The sequence below is a fragment of the Passer montanus genome, unplaced genomic scaffold (genome assembly GCF_014805655.1).
Source record: "Passer montanus isolate IOZ18808 unplaced genomic scaffold, ASM1480565v1 scaffold20, whole genome shotgun sequence".
Taxonomy (NCBI): domain Eukaryota; kingdom Metazoa; phylum Chordata; class Aves; order Passeriformes; family Passeridae; genus Passer; species Passer montanus.
This window is the reverse complement of record NW_024366592.1, coordinates 3,306,528-3,324,488: the sequence shown is the minus strand read 5'-3', so window position 1 is coordinate 3,324,488 and position 17,961 is coordinate 3,306,528. Positions and strand designations below refer to the sequence as shown.

Below are 17,961 nucleotides of genomic sequence, written 5' to 3'. Positions count from 1 at the left end.
GTGGGACAGATTTTAAGATCCCACAAAATAAAGTTGCTGCAGTTGACATAGAGGTTGATTGTTGTGTTTTTCTTCATTTTGGAGAGAAATAACTGGGGGGGAAAGCCAGAAGAACACCACAAAGATGGCATTATAAGCAGATACACTTAGCAGTGTAGCCCTTCAGTATAGAAAGAGTTATTGTTGAAGATGGAATGTTGACATTGTATATCAGGCCAACATCACGGTAACTGAGTATTTTAACAAATTAATCTAATCATCTTCCTTGCAGCTTATCTGTAAGATGATGTATTTTTAGACTATTTTATCTCATTAGTGATTATTGCAAATCCTCCAAAATCTGTCAGAACTCCAAATTGCTGGCTTCCTTCAGTTTGTCAATAATTTTCTGTGTTGACAAAGCATATATAAAAGTTTTGAATACTTAAATTCCGAAAGACAATGAAGGGTCTTGGTCTTACAACCCACCCCAACATAAATTTGTTTCTCTTTTTTGAACTCAGTTTATGAATTTTATACTTGGAATTGGTTTTCCTAGCTAAATATGTTTTTCTGCATTGCCTACTTATTTTCATTTTGTGTAGTTTTCATTGTTTGCTAATTAGATCCACTGAGGTTTCCAAATGTCAGCATCATGTAATTCTTCTAGTCACTGTCAGGTCTTCCTCAGCAACTTGCAAACATTTATTCTTTGAAGAATCCCTCCCTCCAAAATAGTCTATTTGTGCTTGCCCTAAATACAAAATTCTCTGTGGTTCTTAGTTAAGAACAAGTTACAAACTCCATATTCTTGAGTGTTTTCTAGAACTCTGATGGAAGATGAGAACGGTAGTAAGCTCTCAATTTTTGTTGTGTAAGCTGTGGCAAGTATCTAAGATACACTCAAGAGTTTGCATGATTATTTTCACCAGTGTAGGCTGATTGGATTACAATTTCATTTTTCATTGTACATGTCCTTATAGACTTTATAAGTTCATATCTTGTTTAACTGATGATTTTAGACTAGTACTAACAACAACAATTTTGCTTTTTTTTCTCTCTCCCTTTTTTTTCAATTGGCAGAAGCTAATGAAACAATGCTGAGTTTAAATCTCTTTGTATATATGTATGTAACCAATCTAGATAGACTCAATTATTTCTTATTTAAAATAAACACAGTGCAACACTTTTTGTTAAGTTTGGGTCTTTCCCTTAATCTTTTTGGCAGAGACATCAAATTTTTCCACACAAAAAAAATTGTATTTAAATTCTGCAAAGGTGATAAACCTTCCTCCTGGCCAGGCATCCAATTTCATCTGCTTCCTTCTCTTCTGTGTCTAATGACCACTTATTCTCCTTACTAGCTACTTTCCTGCCCAGCAGTCAATTATTTAATTCTTTGCTTTTCCCCCTTAGATCTAACATTTTCTGTCATTTACCAATACTAGACCTTAATATGCTTATTGGGCCATACAACTACCTTGATAATCTTATTGCTTCCCTTCTAACTTTTTGTAGCTGCTTGACAACAAATGCAAATGCAAATTTAAATGCAAATATAAAAGCTAATGGCTGAAATTTCAAGGTCAAGTAACCGCTTCTTTTAATTTGAATGTGAAAAATACAGCTAAATTTCCCAACTTTGAAAATCAATCTTTTTGACTGTATAAAATTTCAAAAGCTCCTGCTTTTGTATGTAGCTGTTCCAGATTTCAAGAAATGAAATCACCTAGAAATCCTGATCATCAGTCTTCTGCTTCCCATCCATCCCAGACTTTTTTATCTTGAGAAAGTCTCCTGTGCTCTAGCTAGCTGATAATTTTGAAAGGTCAGGAGTTACCTGACCACACTTTGAATAGCTTTAGATAGGATTATCAATTGCTTTAATTTCAATTAAAATTAAGCAACCAAGAAAAGTCAAATAAAGAACATTTTTACAAATCTGTATTCATAGGTCCAAAAAGGTATTTTTTTTTTCATTATCAAATAAGAAGTGTGGGGAATGATGCAGTTTTAAATGATACATAGTTCAAAAGAATCCAAAATAACTGGGAGAACAATTCTTGCCACAGCAGTCCTGAAATATGAGAAAAATGTATTATCATCAATATTTCATTTAAAAAAAAATTTACATTGTAGTCATGCAATACAATTTTACTGTGTGTGGACCAATGATGCAGTCTTGTCAGAAATGACAGGAGTTTTTAGGAGCATCATGTTGTTCATGCACAGTGATTCTTTAGTGTGCTGAGGCTGTTGCTTTAGGCTGGAATGGTAATTTATTTAAAATTATATCCCATAGTCTTCAGCGCAAGAAAGTGGAGATTCTTATGGGAAGCCTTCTCTGTTTGCTGGCAGAGGTGCAAAACCTAAAATCTGTGGGGAAAAAAACACTTTTCAGCAAAGTAATACAGAGCTCTGGCACCAATTCTCTGAGCTGGCCCTGGAAGGAATTGCATTTGTATTGTGAACATTTCTGGGATAAAATGCATTTCTTTTCCACTTTTGAATAATTTACCCTTTTCTTTTAGAGTAGAAGGCATTACTGCCAAAATAGTGTGAGCGTAATCTACTGCAATTAGACAGCAGCAGGGCCAGTGGAAACCCTACATCATTTTAGAAGTACTGAGACTGCTCAAAAGAGCCTTACAAATAATAAGTTATAAAAATAGTGCAGTGCAGAGTTTTTGCACACTCTGGTCTGCCTTCATCCCATTGCTTTCCAGCCCCATTTGCTCCATACAGCATGACAGTAATTCCTCCTTTTGGAAGCAGGGAAATGTTCTCCTGCACAACCTCTTCAGGTGATTTCTGTTCTGAAGATGGATGCAGGTCCTATACTGGATTTTGAAGTTGTTGTGCCCAGTATACTCTTTATAAGGCCGGGTAACAGGGAAGAGCCGCTGTATTGTACACAGAACAAAACATTCCTGGCATGAAAAATGGACTTGCATGTTCACAGTATGTACCCTGCAAGTAATTTTTTGACACTTCACAACTTTAAATAGCAGTTTTCCAGGAATCTCCGACTTGGTGCTTTATATGGCCCTCATCACGATTGTTCTCAGAGCAATTGGAGAATAATTTTTATTCTTGCAGCATTGCATGGGATAGAAAATTTGTGTCTCACCTTAGAGAGGCCTAAGGCTGAATACACATTGGATGATTTGTCCAGTCTGTCATCGTGGGCTTAGGGGAAGTCCACAAGCACTGATGCAGGCCAGTGTGAGATGGATACCCTTGTGTCTGATCTTTCCATTGTCCATCTCACCTCCAAATCTGCTGGCTGCCATGTCAGAACTTCTGAATTGGTTTTGTACTGAAATAAGGATTTTTTCATAATTTTCTTTAAAGCTGATCTCTCACCTGTATACTCCTCTTTGGGCGTGTCTCTGGGGATTGAACTCTGAAGAAGGCTGATTTTCCTAGTTTCCATAAAGGTTAACACCGCAAGTTCTTACCTGATGGAATCCATATTAAATTTGCATTTCAGTAATCACATTAAGAAAAAATCTTATAAGCATTTTTACTTCAAATGCCTCTTTACCAAGCCTGTTTTCATGGACTACATCTTCTTTCTGCACTTGGACAATGCAAATATTTCAGGGGAAGGTGTGGTGTTCAGTCTTATGCCACCTTTCCATCTGAATCCTACAATCAGTATCTTTCCACTTCTCTGTAGAGGAAATTATTTTATTAGAATTGCTGAGTAAGGAAACCTCAAGTTATAGTAGAATTTTATTTATGCTGGAGAAATTAATGCCAGCTAATAGTGTTGTTTCTCGTTCTATTTTTCTTCGGTATTTGATTTTTTGGTAATTGGCCCAACTTGTGTCCTACTGTGGGAGCTTGGCAGAGAGAGAGGGATAAAGAACGGAGGAAAAGATTTGTAGGTGTCAGAGACAGCTTGTGTATGTGCCTGCATACATATGTGAGCTGGCATACAGCAGGGCTATGTGGATTTTAACTGTTTAAATAATACTGTACATTAATCCTCAGCTAGCTGAGGATGTCACCCAAGAAATGCAAAAGAAACATTTACAGGTGATCCAGCAGTGTTTGATTTCTGGGCAGGGGCGGTCAGCAGGAGTTTACTTCCCAAGATACCTTGTCCATGGAAGGGTGAATCATGCAAGGCTCAGTTGACTCATGGGTGGAAAAAATGGAGTTAGCACAACTCAAAATGGCAAGGATTTGTGGTCACAAGAGAAAAACAAAATGTACATTTACACAACAAATGTAGGCAGGGAAGTATCTTCTGTTCAGTCCTTTTTATAATGGTGAAAGGAGGAGGTTTTTAAGAAAAGGAAACTGGAACTGGAAATGAAAGCCAATATATTGCCATCCTACCTCTAGCTAAGGTCTTGCCTGATCTGGTAAATTAAATGGGTAAGTGCATGTGACATTATTAGAGAAAAACTAGGCAAGAGAGGACAGAGTATTTTAATTGCTCAGAGGAACTCTTCCTCCTGAGTCAGAAATAAAGCTGTGCCTCTACATGCTGTCAATGGCAATATGGTGTTGGTTAATTACCCTTTGAAAAGCATCTAATGCAGGAGTTGTGATGATCACTGGTTATTAGAAACCAAAATGACCTTTATTTACGACAAGTGATTTGGCTGCATCCGGTTTTTGGTGAGTGTTTTACATCTATTCTGGTTTTTCTTGTAGTTCCAAATGGATGGGTTGTGTGTGGTGGGGTTGTTTTGGGTTCCTTTCCATGAATCTGGTAGCTGGTGGTGCTTTCTATAATATTTTGAGTTCCAGCTGAAAGACAGCTCAAATAAAGTGGAGAGGAGAAAGCCTCATGAGGAGATGGCTATTTGATACTGAAAGGCATCTGTAGAGAAGGCACTAAGTTTGTTCAAAAGTATTTCTTTTATAGGGGTATTACGAATTGTAAATACTCCTTTTTTCTAGTTAAAATGGAAAACCACTTGAAAGGAAATAACCACGGTGTTTCAAGCTCCACAAATAGTGCATGCATGTGATGTTAGGTGGATACTGGGTTATGGTGAGAATCTACAGCCCTGGGTTTGCACCTAGGACTCGGTATTCCAGGCGTTCACCTCCGTGCATGTCAGAGCGTTCAGTTCTTCGGGTTGTGGCAGTTTCTGCAGTGGTTCTGAGGAGTGTAGTAGGACTCTGCATCTCTTGTTTAACATGGCAGCTCGGAGAGTCCAGATAGGTTTAACACGCACTGCATTCAGTTCGCATTTCATTTTAAAGGAGTCGTTCTCGCTCTCTGCGGAGGCTTCAATTACAGAGGGCCAAATGACAGGCATAATTAAGGCAAGTGGCGGGATAGCGGCGGAGCACTCCGGCGTTCCCACCACGGATTTTGCAAATCCTAGCTTGATTAATCCGTTTCAACATCTGTGCATCCCCTCCTCCGTGCCGCTCGCCCCTGGGCGCCTCTCCCTCCCGCTGCCTGCCTGCCGTGCCCGCGGGGGCTCCGGCGGAGCCAGCGGCTCGAAATGCAGCTCACCCCCGCCGAGCCGCAGGGCAGAGCCCGCTCTGCCGGGAGAGCGGAGCGGGGCCGCGGTGCCGCCGCCCGGCCCGGCCCTGCCCCGGCCCGGCCCCCGGCGCTGCCCGGCCCGGCCCCCGCTCCCCCAGGCAGCAGCCGGCTCCAGCTCGCCTCCTTGACGTCATGTCTGTGGCCAGGCTTCAGCAGGCGCAGTGGAGGCAGGCAGCGTGTTAAACTTTCAGATCGAGTCCGGCGTCTCCCAGCGCCGCGCGCGGGGAAGCTGCGTGCAGCCGCCGCAGCTGGAACATCTGGAAGCGTTCAGTGTGTCTGTCTGTCGGCGAGAGGGAGAGAGCGGGGAGCGAGCGCGCTGAGGGAGGGGAGGGAGTAAGGGGCTGGGACTGTGCTCTCTTCCTCTGCAGAAACAGCTCCCTGCCAACACAACGCGCTCAGAATGGCTTTGAAGAGGAGGAGCAGCAGCGTTTGAACATCTCCCCCCCCTTTTTTTTTTTTTAATTTTTTTCCTCGTCCTCCTGTTGTTAATCTTATAGTTGGTGGATTTTAAAAAGACATTTAACCCTCAGAGGTTTGTCCTGGATGCTTTTGCTTTTTTTTCCTTTCCCCCCAACCCCTCCTCTCGTTTTCCCCCCTTCCTGTTCTTTTTTATGGTTTAACAGCCAGAGGTGCTGTGCTAAATTCTTGGAAGGGGCCCGGATGTACTGAGGATGCATTGCAATTTCACTAAAGGAGGCAGTAGTGGAAAGGATCAGTTTTTGGTGTTTGATGCAATAATGGGAATCAGGTAATAATAAAAGGCAAAATTCTGCAGCTCCATTCTTCCTTGAATTTTACCAAGCCGATTTTCGGAGGGATTATTCTGGACTCGTTTTAAATGGTCAATGAAAACAAGAGGATGTACATTCCAGAAGAAAACCATCAAGGTAAGCCTGAGATTTACCTCCGAGGACCTAGCAACCGTTCCCTCCCCTGCCCTTTGTCCCTTATCTCCCGGCTCGGCTCAGCCGCCGCCACAGGCAGAGGACAGCCTTGGACACCGGCTTCCATTGGGAGCACACAGCTCCCCCCGGCCGGGCGTGCTCCGGGGAGACCCCCGCAGCCCCCCGCACAACGGCTGCTTCTCAGGAGAGCCCGGGCAAAGAAAAGTTGCTTTAAGTCGCCGTCGTCGCCTTCTGGGGCGGAGGGGCGAGGAGGGGCGGCCGGCGAGGGGGCTGCGCGCCGGGGCCGGGGGCTCGGGGGAGCCGTGTCACACGAGGGTTAACTCGCAGGGCTTCCAGAATCAGGGGATCTCTCCCATTTAACCTCCTCCCGGTCCCCCCAACCTCCATCTGGGTACGGCTTCCCGAGGCTCCGGGAGAGGAGCCCTTCCCTTCTCTTACGCGATTTCCAATCTCTCACACGAAAGGGGAGGGGAAGGGAGAATTATCTGTTTACACACATGTGCACCATACATGCGCTCATGCTGAGAGAACGAGGGACACCGGGGGTGCCTGTATTAAAATGAAAGTTGGGTTTCACTTGGGGCAGGGATTTCTCGCCCAGCTCCTCGCAGCATCGCCTGCATCATGGATACCACCCCGTGCTGTTGCTCCTCGGCATTAGCAAATGTCCCCCGCTATTCCCTGTAGTAAAACTTTGTTTGTCCAAACTCCAGAAGCCTTCCCCCGCCCCCGCCCAACCCCGATGTGCCGTTCCTGAAGTTATTTTTATCCCGTTACCTGCATGGTGTCACTCCCTCCCTCCCCTCCCTTCCCTTCGCTCCAGCCCTGGCTGCACACACACGTCGGTGTTGCAGAGCAGGCAGAGCCATTTCCTCCCCTCGGCGAGGGAAGAGCAGCGCTCCTCCGGGAGCAGCTGCCGGGGTGTCTCTCTCTTTCTCTCTCCCCACGGCAGAACCCCCAGCCCCGGCCAACTTCTCCCTCATCGCCCCCGCCTGGTCCTCGGGGCAGAGCCCCTCCCCTCCTCCGGCCGGCGACAACTTCCCTGCCAGCATCCAGCACCTGCTCCGGGGCCAGCGTGCCCCGCCGAGCCCCCCGAGCCCTTGGAGGGGCAGCCCTCAGGGGTGGAAGGCTAGCGGGGTTTAGAGATAACACCACCCTCCCGCCGATTAAATGCAGGTTAAAAAGAATAAAACCACCCAGCACCCCCTTCCCCAGCCCTAAAGCACTCCACCGAAATGAGGTGGGAGGGGAAAGGAAGCAGCCCCTGATCCGGAGTGCTTCTTCCAAGCGGGAGCGAGTCTGCAGCACATGCATTCGGCAGGCATAATTGGGCTGCTCTTCCTGGTCCAGCGCTGATAAAGTGGATGAAGAGCTCAGCCTCCATAGCAATATGCCAACGCTATGGCAACCTAAATCCAGCTCCCTCCTTATCAGCTGCAGTGATTATATAATTGGAGGAACAGTTTTGCATCTGTCTCTTGATGCGGATTGTCATTACTCCCAGGTGAAAGAGCAACTTCTAAAGCAAACAGAAAATCAGCCAGGTGGAAGAGAGTCCTGTTCCCTGATAGCGCTCAGGTTGCCATTTATTCACAATCTATTTCTGTTTTATGCAAACAGCACCTGAGAGGTTAAATTGATCAGTAGTCAAGAAAACCTGGTGGTGAGGAGATGGGAGCAAACCAATCACGAGGTGGAACGGAGCCATTAAAGCAGCCACAGATTGCCAGTCGCAAGGTAGTGACAGGAGGGGGGTAGAAGATGAAGCCAGGACTGGGATCCTGGTCTGCTACATGCAGGACTGGTTTAGATCAGTCCTTGCTCTTGCATCCTGCACAGTTGCTGGCAGCAAGGTGAATGTTCCAGGTAGTGGAACGTTCTTGGTGGTGCAAGGCAAATTTTGATGCCTGTTCTTGGGATGTGACTGGTGTGAGCAGGCCTCTGCTAGCAGCTGCTGCCTGCACGGGTCTGATGTCAGCCAGCCCACCTGAGCTCGCACTCAGCTACCTGGGCAGCAGGAGAGCTGCTCCAACAGGGCTTGCTCAAGGTAAATAAACAAATAAAGCGTAGAGAGGCCATTAGTTACATTGTGAGGGCTGTGGGGAACAGGAATTGTGTTTGGAAGGGCTTTGCTGGCTTCTTAACTGCCAGTTTGGGTAGGTTTGTAATAATACTTGTTTTACACTTCTGGATGTGGCTAGGTATCCTGAAAATCTTTGGCCTTAAAGTAAGAATTTCCTTGGTTTTTTTTGGATGCTAAGCCTGCTGTGCTTTCATGACAGGTCTCCTATTGCACAAAGGCAAGATAGAATTTGTTGATGCTGAGACACAATGTTCGGTTTTTTGCCACACAATGGAGTATATTTTTTTAACAGTAATTACCCATTGATACAGCTTATGTTTGTCTAGAAGATGACAAAACCCCACCCAAGAAGCGCCAGCAAAAGCTCCCAAAACTATCTACATCACATCTAGTGCACATTGCGGGACTGGGTGGAATCCTAGACGGGCATCTTTAGAGGGTTCCCTCTTAACGCCGTTGAAAACTTTGCTCTCTTGAAGGAAAACAGAAAATGGGTTTGCAAACCCACGTGTTGCAGCCTTCCCTGGGGAGGGAGCGAGCGGGACGAGCCCGCCCGGCCCCGGGGCGCTGCTCGGACCCGCGTTAGATTCGCTGCGCCGTGTGCCGGGCAGGTGCGGCAGGAGAGGAGCCCAAGGAGGAGGTTTTGCCGTGGTTTTGCCGTGGTTTTCAGCCCCGGGGAGGGGAGGGGAGCGGGGTCCCGGTGCCTCTCCCGGAAGGTGGCACTGCAGGGCCGCGGAGCCCGGCGATCTGCCGGGGCTCGGCGGGCGGCGCTGCCCGGGATGCTGCGGCCAGCCCGGGATGCTGCGGCCAGCCCGGCTCTCCTGCTGGAGCCCTGGGTGCCTATCCCGGCATAAAATTCATTAGGATTGAAGAGCCCCTGCTAGGTCATTTATTCCGTGCAGTAATGATCCTCTGAGCGAAAAGCCATTTCTGCTACCGTGTCTGAACTGCCCTGCCTTCAATTTCAGATAATGCCTTTGGGCTTTGTCCTTATTGCGTATTTTGAACAGATTTCTACCTGCTGCTTGTAGAAAGAGAACCCCCTCAGGTATTTGTCAACCATAATTAGGTCTTCTTGCAACCTCCTTTCCTAACCTGCACATACCCTGTTCTTGAAATGTTTCCCTGTAAGACACTCTTTCCATAGTCCTTGTATCTCCTGTATCTGTTAAATTAAGAACTAATTAGTATACCCTTTATTTCTCGGAAGCCTATTGATAGCGAGAGGGTCAAGCCACCAGCATAGTCCCTAATGTATTCTCTGACCTGAAATGAGGGTCAAACCCACAAATATTCCTCTTAACTTTGCAGGTATAAATAGAGATGATTGTGTACACTTCACAGCTGATTTCAGCTGAAGAGTTGAAATCTGTCTCATGCTGTGCTACAAAACAAAACCATTGGCTGTAGGCACTAGAATTTATTGGGTGTTTGCTTTAATTTTCTGCTCTATTTTCAGAATATCCATTTTGTTTCCTGTTTGTTTTGGGGCAATGCTTTCACGTGTAGGAGAAACCATGCTCTTTCCATGGTGGCAAAGTGACCATATTAGCAAACTTAGTCGTCATTTTTTAGTATTTGCTCTTGTGCTCTTGTTTTACTGTAAGGCTTGGTCAGAGTAGGCATTAGTCATGGGGCATAAAGAATACCTCTATGTGGTCTGAAACAGCTTATCTTCAGGATTTTGGAGAAAAAGAGTCTGAATCACTGGTTAAAGATGCAGCACTAGAATTCCAACCTCCCCTGATTTAACAATAAACATTTGTATTTATGAGGTATTATCTTCTGCCTCAAAGTACTTGGAACTTTTGATTGGTGTGAAGCATTTAATTCAGTATAATATGAGATAGCAGTGTAATATAAAATATTTAACATAATGTTAAGTGATAGTACTTAAACATTCTGCATAAGACAGTGTACTGCATTTATTTGTGAAAACTGCCAGTAGAGCCTTCAGGAAGGTATTTAAGTGCTTTCAAGCATTTCCTATCCTTAAAAGGAGTATTTAAGTGTCCTGCAAAAGGCATGGAATTTAAAGCATATCCTTTTGAAAGGTTTTCTTTGAAATCATCTTCAGTCACAGAGACCAGCTTTGGTTAGGTCATCATCAGTGTTCCTGCTGAGTGGATCTTGCTGAAGTTTGCAGTGCTGTCCTGAGCCCTTACCTGGTGTGCTCTCTGCAGCCAAGACACCTTTATGAGCCCCCTCTTGCTTGCATCTCTCATCTGTTTTTTGGGGTTACATCTGAGGAATTCACTGTAGTAGACATGACACAGCCTTGCCATGTGGGATTAATTTATCCCACTGAGATACATTTACTTTGATTTCTTCGTCCTCATCTTTTTGTTTTGTTTCCTCAAAACACTTCAGAGAACACATTCTGTAACTGCAGTGTTGCCATATGTACTCAGTTTTGGCTTACTTTCTTTCAGTTTTGTGGAAAATGGTTCTACATCCATGCTTAAAGTAGGGTCGTTCTGTAACTGCAGCGTTGCCATATGTACTCAGTTTCTTTCTTTCAGTTTTGTGGAAAATGGTTCTACATCCATGCTTAAAGTAGGGTTTACCTGAATGGCAGTCACTCTTAAATTTACTTCTTGTGTGTGTGAATTGTCATTGTGGCCATCAGCTTGCTGGGACATGTCTTGTTTAACCCTTTCTTGGAAATAATGAAAGAACAGAGTCATTCAAGTTCAGCAACAGCAAATAAAGGAGCTCCTCTGAGCAAGTGTTGTCTAAATTTATTGACTATCAACCAACATAACAGATGTGACTGCGTGCAGTAAAAGTCTCTCTTAAATTATTGAACACAACAAATCAGATCAACACCAAAGAAAGCTTTTACCAGTGGCAGACATATGCTTTACAAAACACAATATTATTAAATGCTTCAATTGCCTATCTTTTTTTTAAGACTGTATACAAACCCAGTATATTTTTTGTCAATCATGTATCTGAAACACTGGGTTTATTTAGATAGTGGGGATGATAGGAATTTGAGAGCAAGTGTATTCATTAAAATGTTTATTACTGGATTTCAGCATCATTAATTTTACAAAGAGAAAATGCTATTAAGGGTTCAGACATGTTGGTGGCCACTGAACACTCCTCTTTTTCTGATAGTTCCTCTATTACCTAATGCCATAAAATTGGCATTTCTTCTTAGTAGTGTTACCAAGGAAAGTTAAAAAATATTACCATTTTTAGAAATTTTGTTTTATTGGAGTAAAAGCATCACTGTGCACTTAAGCTATGCTAAACTTTATTTTTTATCTCAGTTTTTCCTTTTTTTTTTTTTTTTTTTTTTCTGGTGAGGGAGGAAGTGCCAGTCAGTCTCCAGTGCAGAGAGGGCAGTGGTGGGCTCGTGGTGCTCCTGGCAGAGAGCAGGAGTGGGTTCAGGTGGTGGAAGGGTCCTTTTGGGATCTCTGGTATCCAATAGAAAGGTTTTATGATCAGAGGCAACTGTTGCTATTGCAGGGTTGTTGTGAAATGCATCATGGTGCAGGTGATAATACATAAACCCTTTTTCTGAAAGGAAAGGAAGAATTTCTGTCAGTTTCTGTGGGTGAGGCATAACCATGAGAGTGGAATAAACTTCTTTAAGAACTTGTGATGGTTTCAGGACAGGTCTATTCCAGCTGGAAGAGTCACAGGTGTCTCTGTACCATGTATAGATATTTCCAGAACAAAAGACCTGACTGAATTTCCTCCAGGAACCCAAACACAACATTAAAGATTGTGTGGTTTGTATAGGTGCCATTGCTGGTCCGTGAGAGATGTGCGAGGGCAAAAAAAGAAAAAATAAAGGAGAAAAGGTTAATATATGTGTTGTAGAAGGTGACAGAAGATTTGATGGAATCACATTTTGTCTTTATTTGGTCAAATTGGCAGCTGTCCAGACAGCAAGGTTGAGTTATTGCAATCTAGAGCTGAGAGATTATTAGCACAGTTCATCCTCAGGAGGAGATGAGGTTGAGGAGAAGTGACTGCTGATGGTTTTGAAGGTGGGCTGCTCTCTATGTCACCTTCCCAGGCATCCTTCCCAAAAACACAGTTCTGGGAGCTGCCGCTATCCCTGGCACGGGTTTCAGTGCAAAAATTGCATTTCTGGGAAAGGAGGATTAAACAAAATGGTACTGTGTGATGTGGGGGAGCTGGGCTGCTCAACACCCCACTCCAAACAGGTTTAATTAAAGGGGTTGTTCAGGGCCATGCCCAGGCAAATCCTGAATGTCTTTGAGGATGGAGCTTACCCAAACTCACTGCAAACTTTAATTTAATTACCTTCATAACAAAAAAAACAAACTCACCACGTTGTTCCTGGTATCTGCTCTGTGTATTCCAATCTGTGTCCATGAAGATGGAGAGCTCATTTCCCAGTGTCACCCAAGAGCTGAGCTGCTGCCACTTTTCTGTGTTTAATCAGACACAGAGGCTGTTTGAGGGGCTTCTGCCTCAGTGCATCACTCCAGTTTTGGAATAGTTTGCTTTTTTGGGAATCTCTGGGATGTTAGAAGCTTGTACGGGAATGCTGAAACGGTGTTTGTAGAGGACTTCTGCAGTTTTCCTTTTTTTTCCTCTATGTGTCTGTGTTTTTTTCAGTCCCACATAGAAAATTCTAAATTTTAGTGGCTGTCTCAGCAGGCAAAACATTCAGAGTTCATGACAAAACACCAGCAAGTTGAATGTCCTTCAGCAGCTGGGAGAAATTGGCAGAGTACCAGTTGAAGCCCTATTTGTGGGGGGAAAAAAAGAAAAGTCATTGAACCTGACATCTGTCAAGAAATAAAAGAAATCCACAAGTCTCACCTGGGCAGCAAGAAACTCAACAAATTCAGGAGGGAGGGAAAATTTGCTTCTTTAAAAAAAGACAGAAGATGAATATAAAATAATTATTAAGGGTGACTGGAAACTTAGTGGTTTTCAAACCAGACACAGTAATAAACAGAAATCTGGTTGCACAGAAACTTTTTGGATTTTGTACATAAGCCTTAAAGAGTTAATTGTTGTAAGTAAAATATTGTTTGAGAACCACCTAACCTTAAAGAATGCTCTATGATATATTTAAAATAACCTTCTCTAAATGGCATTATTTATCTAAAATATTCAGTTTTTTTAACCCACTATGTGTATGGTTGCCTTTGGGTATTTTGGAAAAAACAATTAAATATGACTGAACATGACATTATAATTACAAAGTAAATATGCTCTAATTGAGTAATTAACTCAACATTTCTTCCTAAAGGCATTGTAGGAACAAAGTCATGTTACTGATCAGATTTCAGATTCTTTTTTCCAAGGGAGAAAAAAAGGCTCCCATTCTCCAATATGGCAAGCTGGGTGTAAGGCTTAAGATGCCTCAGTTTTTAAATTTAATACGTAATTTTGGAAATTTAATATACATCATTGTTACATCAGATATTCTTCTAATGCTTGTTGTCAGAAGAAATAATTTTTTATATAGACAAAAAGAATACTTGTGTCTCTTTGCTTGTAAATCAGCTCAGCTCTTAGGAAGCAGCTTTATTTGGCTTCATCTACTGCTGGCAAAAATTATGATTTTGAAACTGCAACTTGTGTGATGCAGCAGTTAGTAGTAGAGTTTCTGAATTTTAGCACCAGGAATGCAACGATGACCTGTGTGAGAAGCAAATGTAGTCTGTGTGAATGCAGGAATTAAAATTGATGTGTTTTGAAGGGCAAAATGAATTATTGCACTTGAATACACTGCATAGAGGATTTATGTTGAACTTTATTTCTGATGCAGATTGACAAATATCATGAAACTGAAAGCTAAGACTGACCTGTAATGCCAGACTTTGCTGAGTTTGCCATCTTGTAGCTTCCACTTAGTTCACAAAAGAACATTTTCCATGCAGACCCTACATGTAAATATTAGACATTTGAATTAAGTATGAAGGGGTCTGATTTCCTTGGGATGAATTTAACATATTGACAGCAAAGTCAGCAAATGAAGTTGCATAGACCCAAGGGTCATTAAGAAAACAGAGGAAATCCATAGCATTCATCACTCTCTGGATTTGTGAACAAATAGACTCATGCAGGGAGGAAAGCTTCACCTGTGTGCTGAAATTCACATATGATAATTAAATTGCCTATTATTGCTTTTATAAATTGTATATTGCCTGTTATTATTGCCTATTATAAATTGTATAGATGCACAGAGTGTTTTCAGGTGTAATTTAAATTCAAATTGGTGTCTTTAGAGAGAAGTAAAAGGCATTTATGGGGTGCAAATTGAAAGTGATCAGGTTTAATTGTGGGTTTAATGGAACTTTAGTGTGACTGTATCCAGGAGCAATAGCTAGGAGTGGATTACATGAAATTTTTTACATCACTTTCACCTAAGTGAAAATTTTAAGTGAAAAGCCAGAGATTTGCAGGCATCAGTTATGTTTATTGCCAGCAGCATCAAAAGTTGAATTCACAAATCAGTGAATGGCTTTAGCTGTAGAACTCCAATATCTTGCCTGGCAGATTCTCACTGGCTTTGGCTCAGTTGCACAAATTCTGAGTGTGAAATGTTTGTTAGCAGGTGTTTGGGAGGAGCTGGTCCTGCAGGTAGCAGCACACACTGCTGAGTTCTCAAAAAAAATTCTCAACAGTTTTCTTTGAGAATTGTTTGCTATTTGTTCAATGTAATGATTTGTTCAATTAGTTCAATGTTCTTAGATCAGAAATGAACACATTCTTGAGGGTATATGCTGAAAAAACAAATCCTTAATTTAGTTTTTTAGGTTTGCATTATGACCAAGAAGTTAATAGTTTCATTTCAACTTTGGGTTTGAAATGGATTGCAGTGAATTGGGTTTGCAGTGGCACAGTGATGGCTGGGATAGAGTAACTCTGGGTATCTCCTGTCTTTTCAGCCATTATGGCAAAAGTCAGAAATAAAAGCAGAGTGAAAGACTAAGATGAACATGACTTGAAGGCTTTTCTCTGCTTTAAGGCAAAAGGTGTCAAGAAAGATCATAAGAGATGAAAAATTATGCCCCAGCTTGCATGCACTGATAAAAGATGTTATGCATGCCAGGAAATCAGTCAAAAATGACAAGAGGGACTTGCTACTGGCAGTTCTTCAAGACAACCAAAGCATTTTAAAATAAAATTTGAAAAAATTCAGGCATCAAACTTTGGAAAAATTGAGCATGGAGCTTTACAGGTGCCTGGCAGAATCCCTGGGAATGTATCATGGCACACGGTCAAATGTGAAGTGCTTAAAAAAGGATCACATCTCCAAGTATGAATAATTCAACAAAACACTGCAGGAAGTTTTTAATGCTGAGAATGCAACTTCTGCTACTTTCTATGAAACGTTATGCTTAGACATCTCCTTAAGTGCTTTTAATTTGCAATGTGGTTGACACAGCTTGGAGTATTTCTGTGGAGGGATATGCATTTGACTGCAACATACATCCTGCTGTTTCAAGGCAAAGCTTGTATCTAAATCAGTACATATGGGTCAGCACTTCTTTATCTGTTTTCCCAGTACTTAGCATTCTGATTGAGAGTTTTGCTGTTATTTTGCCTTGAATTTGCTCTTATTTCACCAGAACGCTTTTTTACTTTTGTTTTGGGGTGTGCATTCTTGAGATTTTGTGCTTTAAGGTGGTTTCTGAAGGAGAACATCAGCACCCAGAATGCACTGAGTGTTCCTAAGGATCTTGGTATGCATGCTGTAGGGCCAGAAATAATTTCTCATTATTTATGAGAAATATGGATGGGAAAGCCCTGTGTGCAGTCAGCTCTACAAATATCAGAGGGAAGGAAATTTATTCTTTTAGCACGCATTGGTGGTGTTTGATACTTCAAAAGGAATGTGATGTAAGCTCAGCCAGATGGTTTAATACATTGGTGGATTTTATTACTCGTCTCCCTAAGTCGTGTTGGAATACTATTTTAGAATACTATTTAGAGATGGAATTACTGCAGAAGATGGAAAGCCCCACTTGTCATCTTAGGATTTAAATCTCTAGTTCATGTAGCTTAGTTTGGAAAGTATCTAAACCTGATTCTGCAGCTACAACACATTGAACAAAGACCTGACAGACTGTCAGGTGCTGTTTGGGAGATTAATGTAAAGACTGGAGTATGGAAATTTAGAGGATAAGACTGCATTCCAATTTATTTTTTGTGTTAGGATGGAGACTTTCAGAAAGCCTCATATCTCCACAAAAGCTCTCTTTCTTTTTGGAAGGTTGAAAAACATGTTCTCTGAAGTTATTTACTTCTCTTATATATTTACATCTCATATCTCCACAAAATCTCTATTTCTTTCCTTTTGGAAGGTTGAAAAACATGTTCTCTGAAGTTATTTATTTCTCTTAAATATTTACATCGTCATGGTCCCTATAATATGGACATTTTCCAGTATTAAAAGCTCTCTTCCTCTTCCCAATGTGCCAGCTCAATAGGCTTGGAAAATTAATTTTCTCTTTCTTCATCAGCTATGTTGTGTGTGCTTATGTGAAGATACCACCCTAGGAGGTGCATGCAAAGAAATTAATAAGTTATTTAATTTTAATGAGATCCATGTTATGAAATGGTGTTTAGTTACTGATATCATCAAGCCTGGAATAGACACAGCAACATTGGGAAGTTTTATGAATCAGAGAGAGCAAACCCTGGCCAGGTCCTCCTGAGTGCACGAGCAAGTTTGAGTCTTGTGGTACTAATAGAACCTCAGGTTGGTTATTTTGTCCTGGTCCAGCTGTGATGATCAAGGAGCAGGGCTCCTGATGGGTGCCCCCTTACAACTGTTGTGCTGTGATTTCTCTTTCCAGTTCTGCTGACTTGCTTTTTCTCTGCCTTTGTGTCTCCCTTGTCATTCCATCCTTCTCCAGAATAAACAGCCCAACCCTAGTTTGGTTTTTTTTCCCAGCTGCACCAGCTTTTCCACCTCCACACCCAAATTTGGTGTTTCTGGTACTGGTTTTCAGTAGTGCTGGCCTTACTTTGCATTCCTAACACAGTTACCAGGGCGCTGTTGTCCTTGGGATACTCCCCTGTAGGACTCCAGTACTTTCCTCAGCTAATTCCTGTCTGAGCTCCTCTAAGCTGTGTGTGGAATGTGGCCATCCTCACAGTGCCACAGTAACTCCTGTCAGCTCCTCACTTTGCTGCCACTCCTGGTGATTCCTCCTGTCATGGCCAGTAGTTTTCCATGTCCTGTTTGGCTACCCAGGCCAGGCTGAGTCATCTGCCTGCAGCCCTAGCACCAATTATTCTGAGCAGTCTTAACTTCAGTAATGAGTGCTGTGTATTAATTAGTAAAGAGGATTCTCTTTGTCAGTGCAATCTTTCCCTGGTGATGATCAGTTTTACAGTCAGGATGTAGCAGCCATGGAAGGGGGCTGATGTCTTGGTAACTGGACACAAATGACCAGACAGGTTTATAAGGAGTCGGTGCACAGACTTGTGAATTTTGAACCAGATGATTTATGAGCAGGTTGTGT

At 42.6% G+C, this 17,961-nt stretch overlaps 1 protein-coding gene across 10 annotated transcripts in view; it reads left to right on the top strand.

The window, feature by feature from the left end:
* CACNA1C (calcium voltage-gated channel subunit alpha1 C) overlaps window positions 1-17,961 on the top strand; it is a 452,768-nt gene that overhangs the window by 34,116 nt on the left and 400,691 nt on the right. For 8 of the 10 annotated variants that reach the window (XM_039708364.1, XM_039708363.1, XM_039708360.1 and 5 more), the window contains exon 1: window positions 8,169-8,449. The exons of 1 other annotated variant lie outside the window; for it this stretch is intronic. In XM_039708364.1, coding sequence (XP_039564298.1) covers window positions 8,260-8,449 — 190 coding nt within the window. In that variant the 5' untranslated portion in view covers window positions 8,169-8,259. Of the gene's footprint in view, window positions 1-6,023; window positions 6,385-8,168; window positions 8,450-17,961 lie in introns of those variants that run through there. One more of the 10 variants, XM_039708366.1, reaches the window with a different exon arrangement.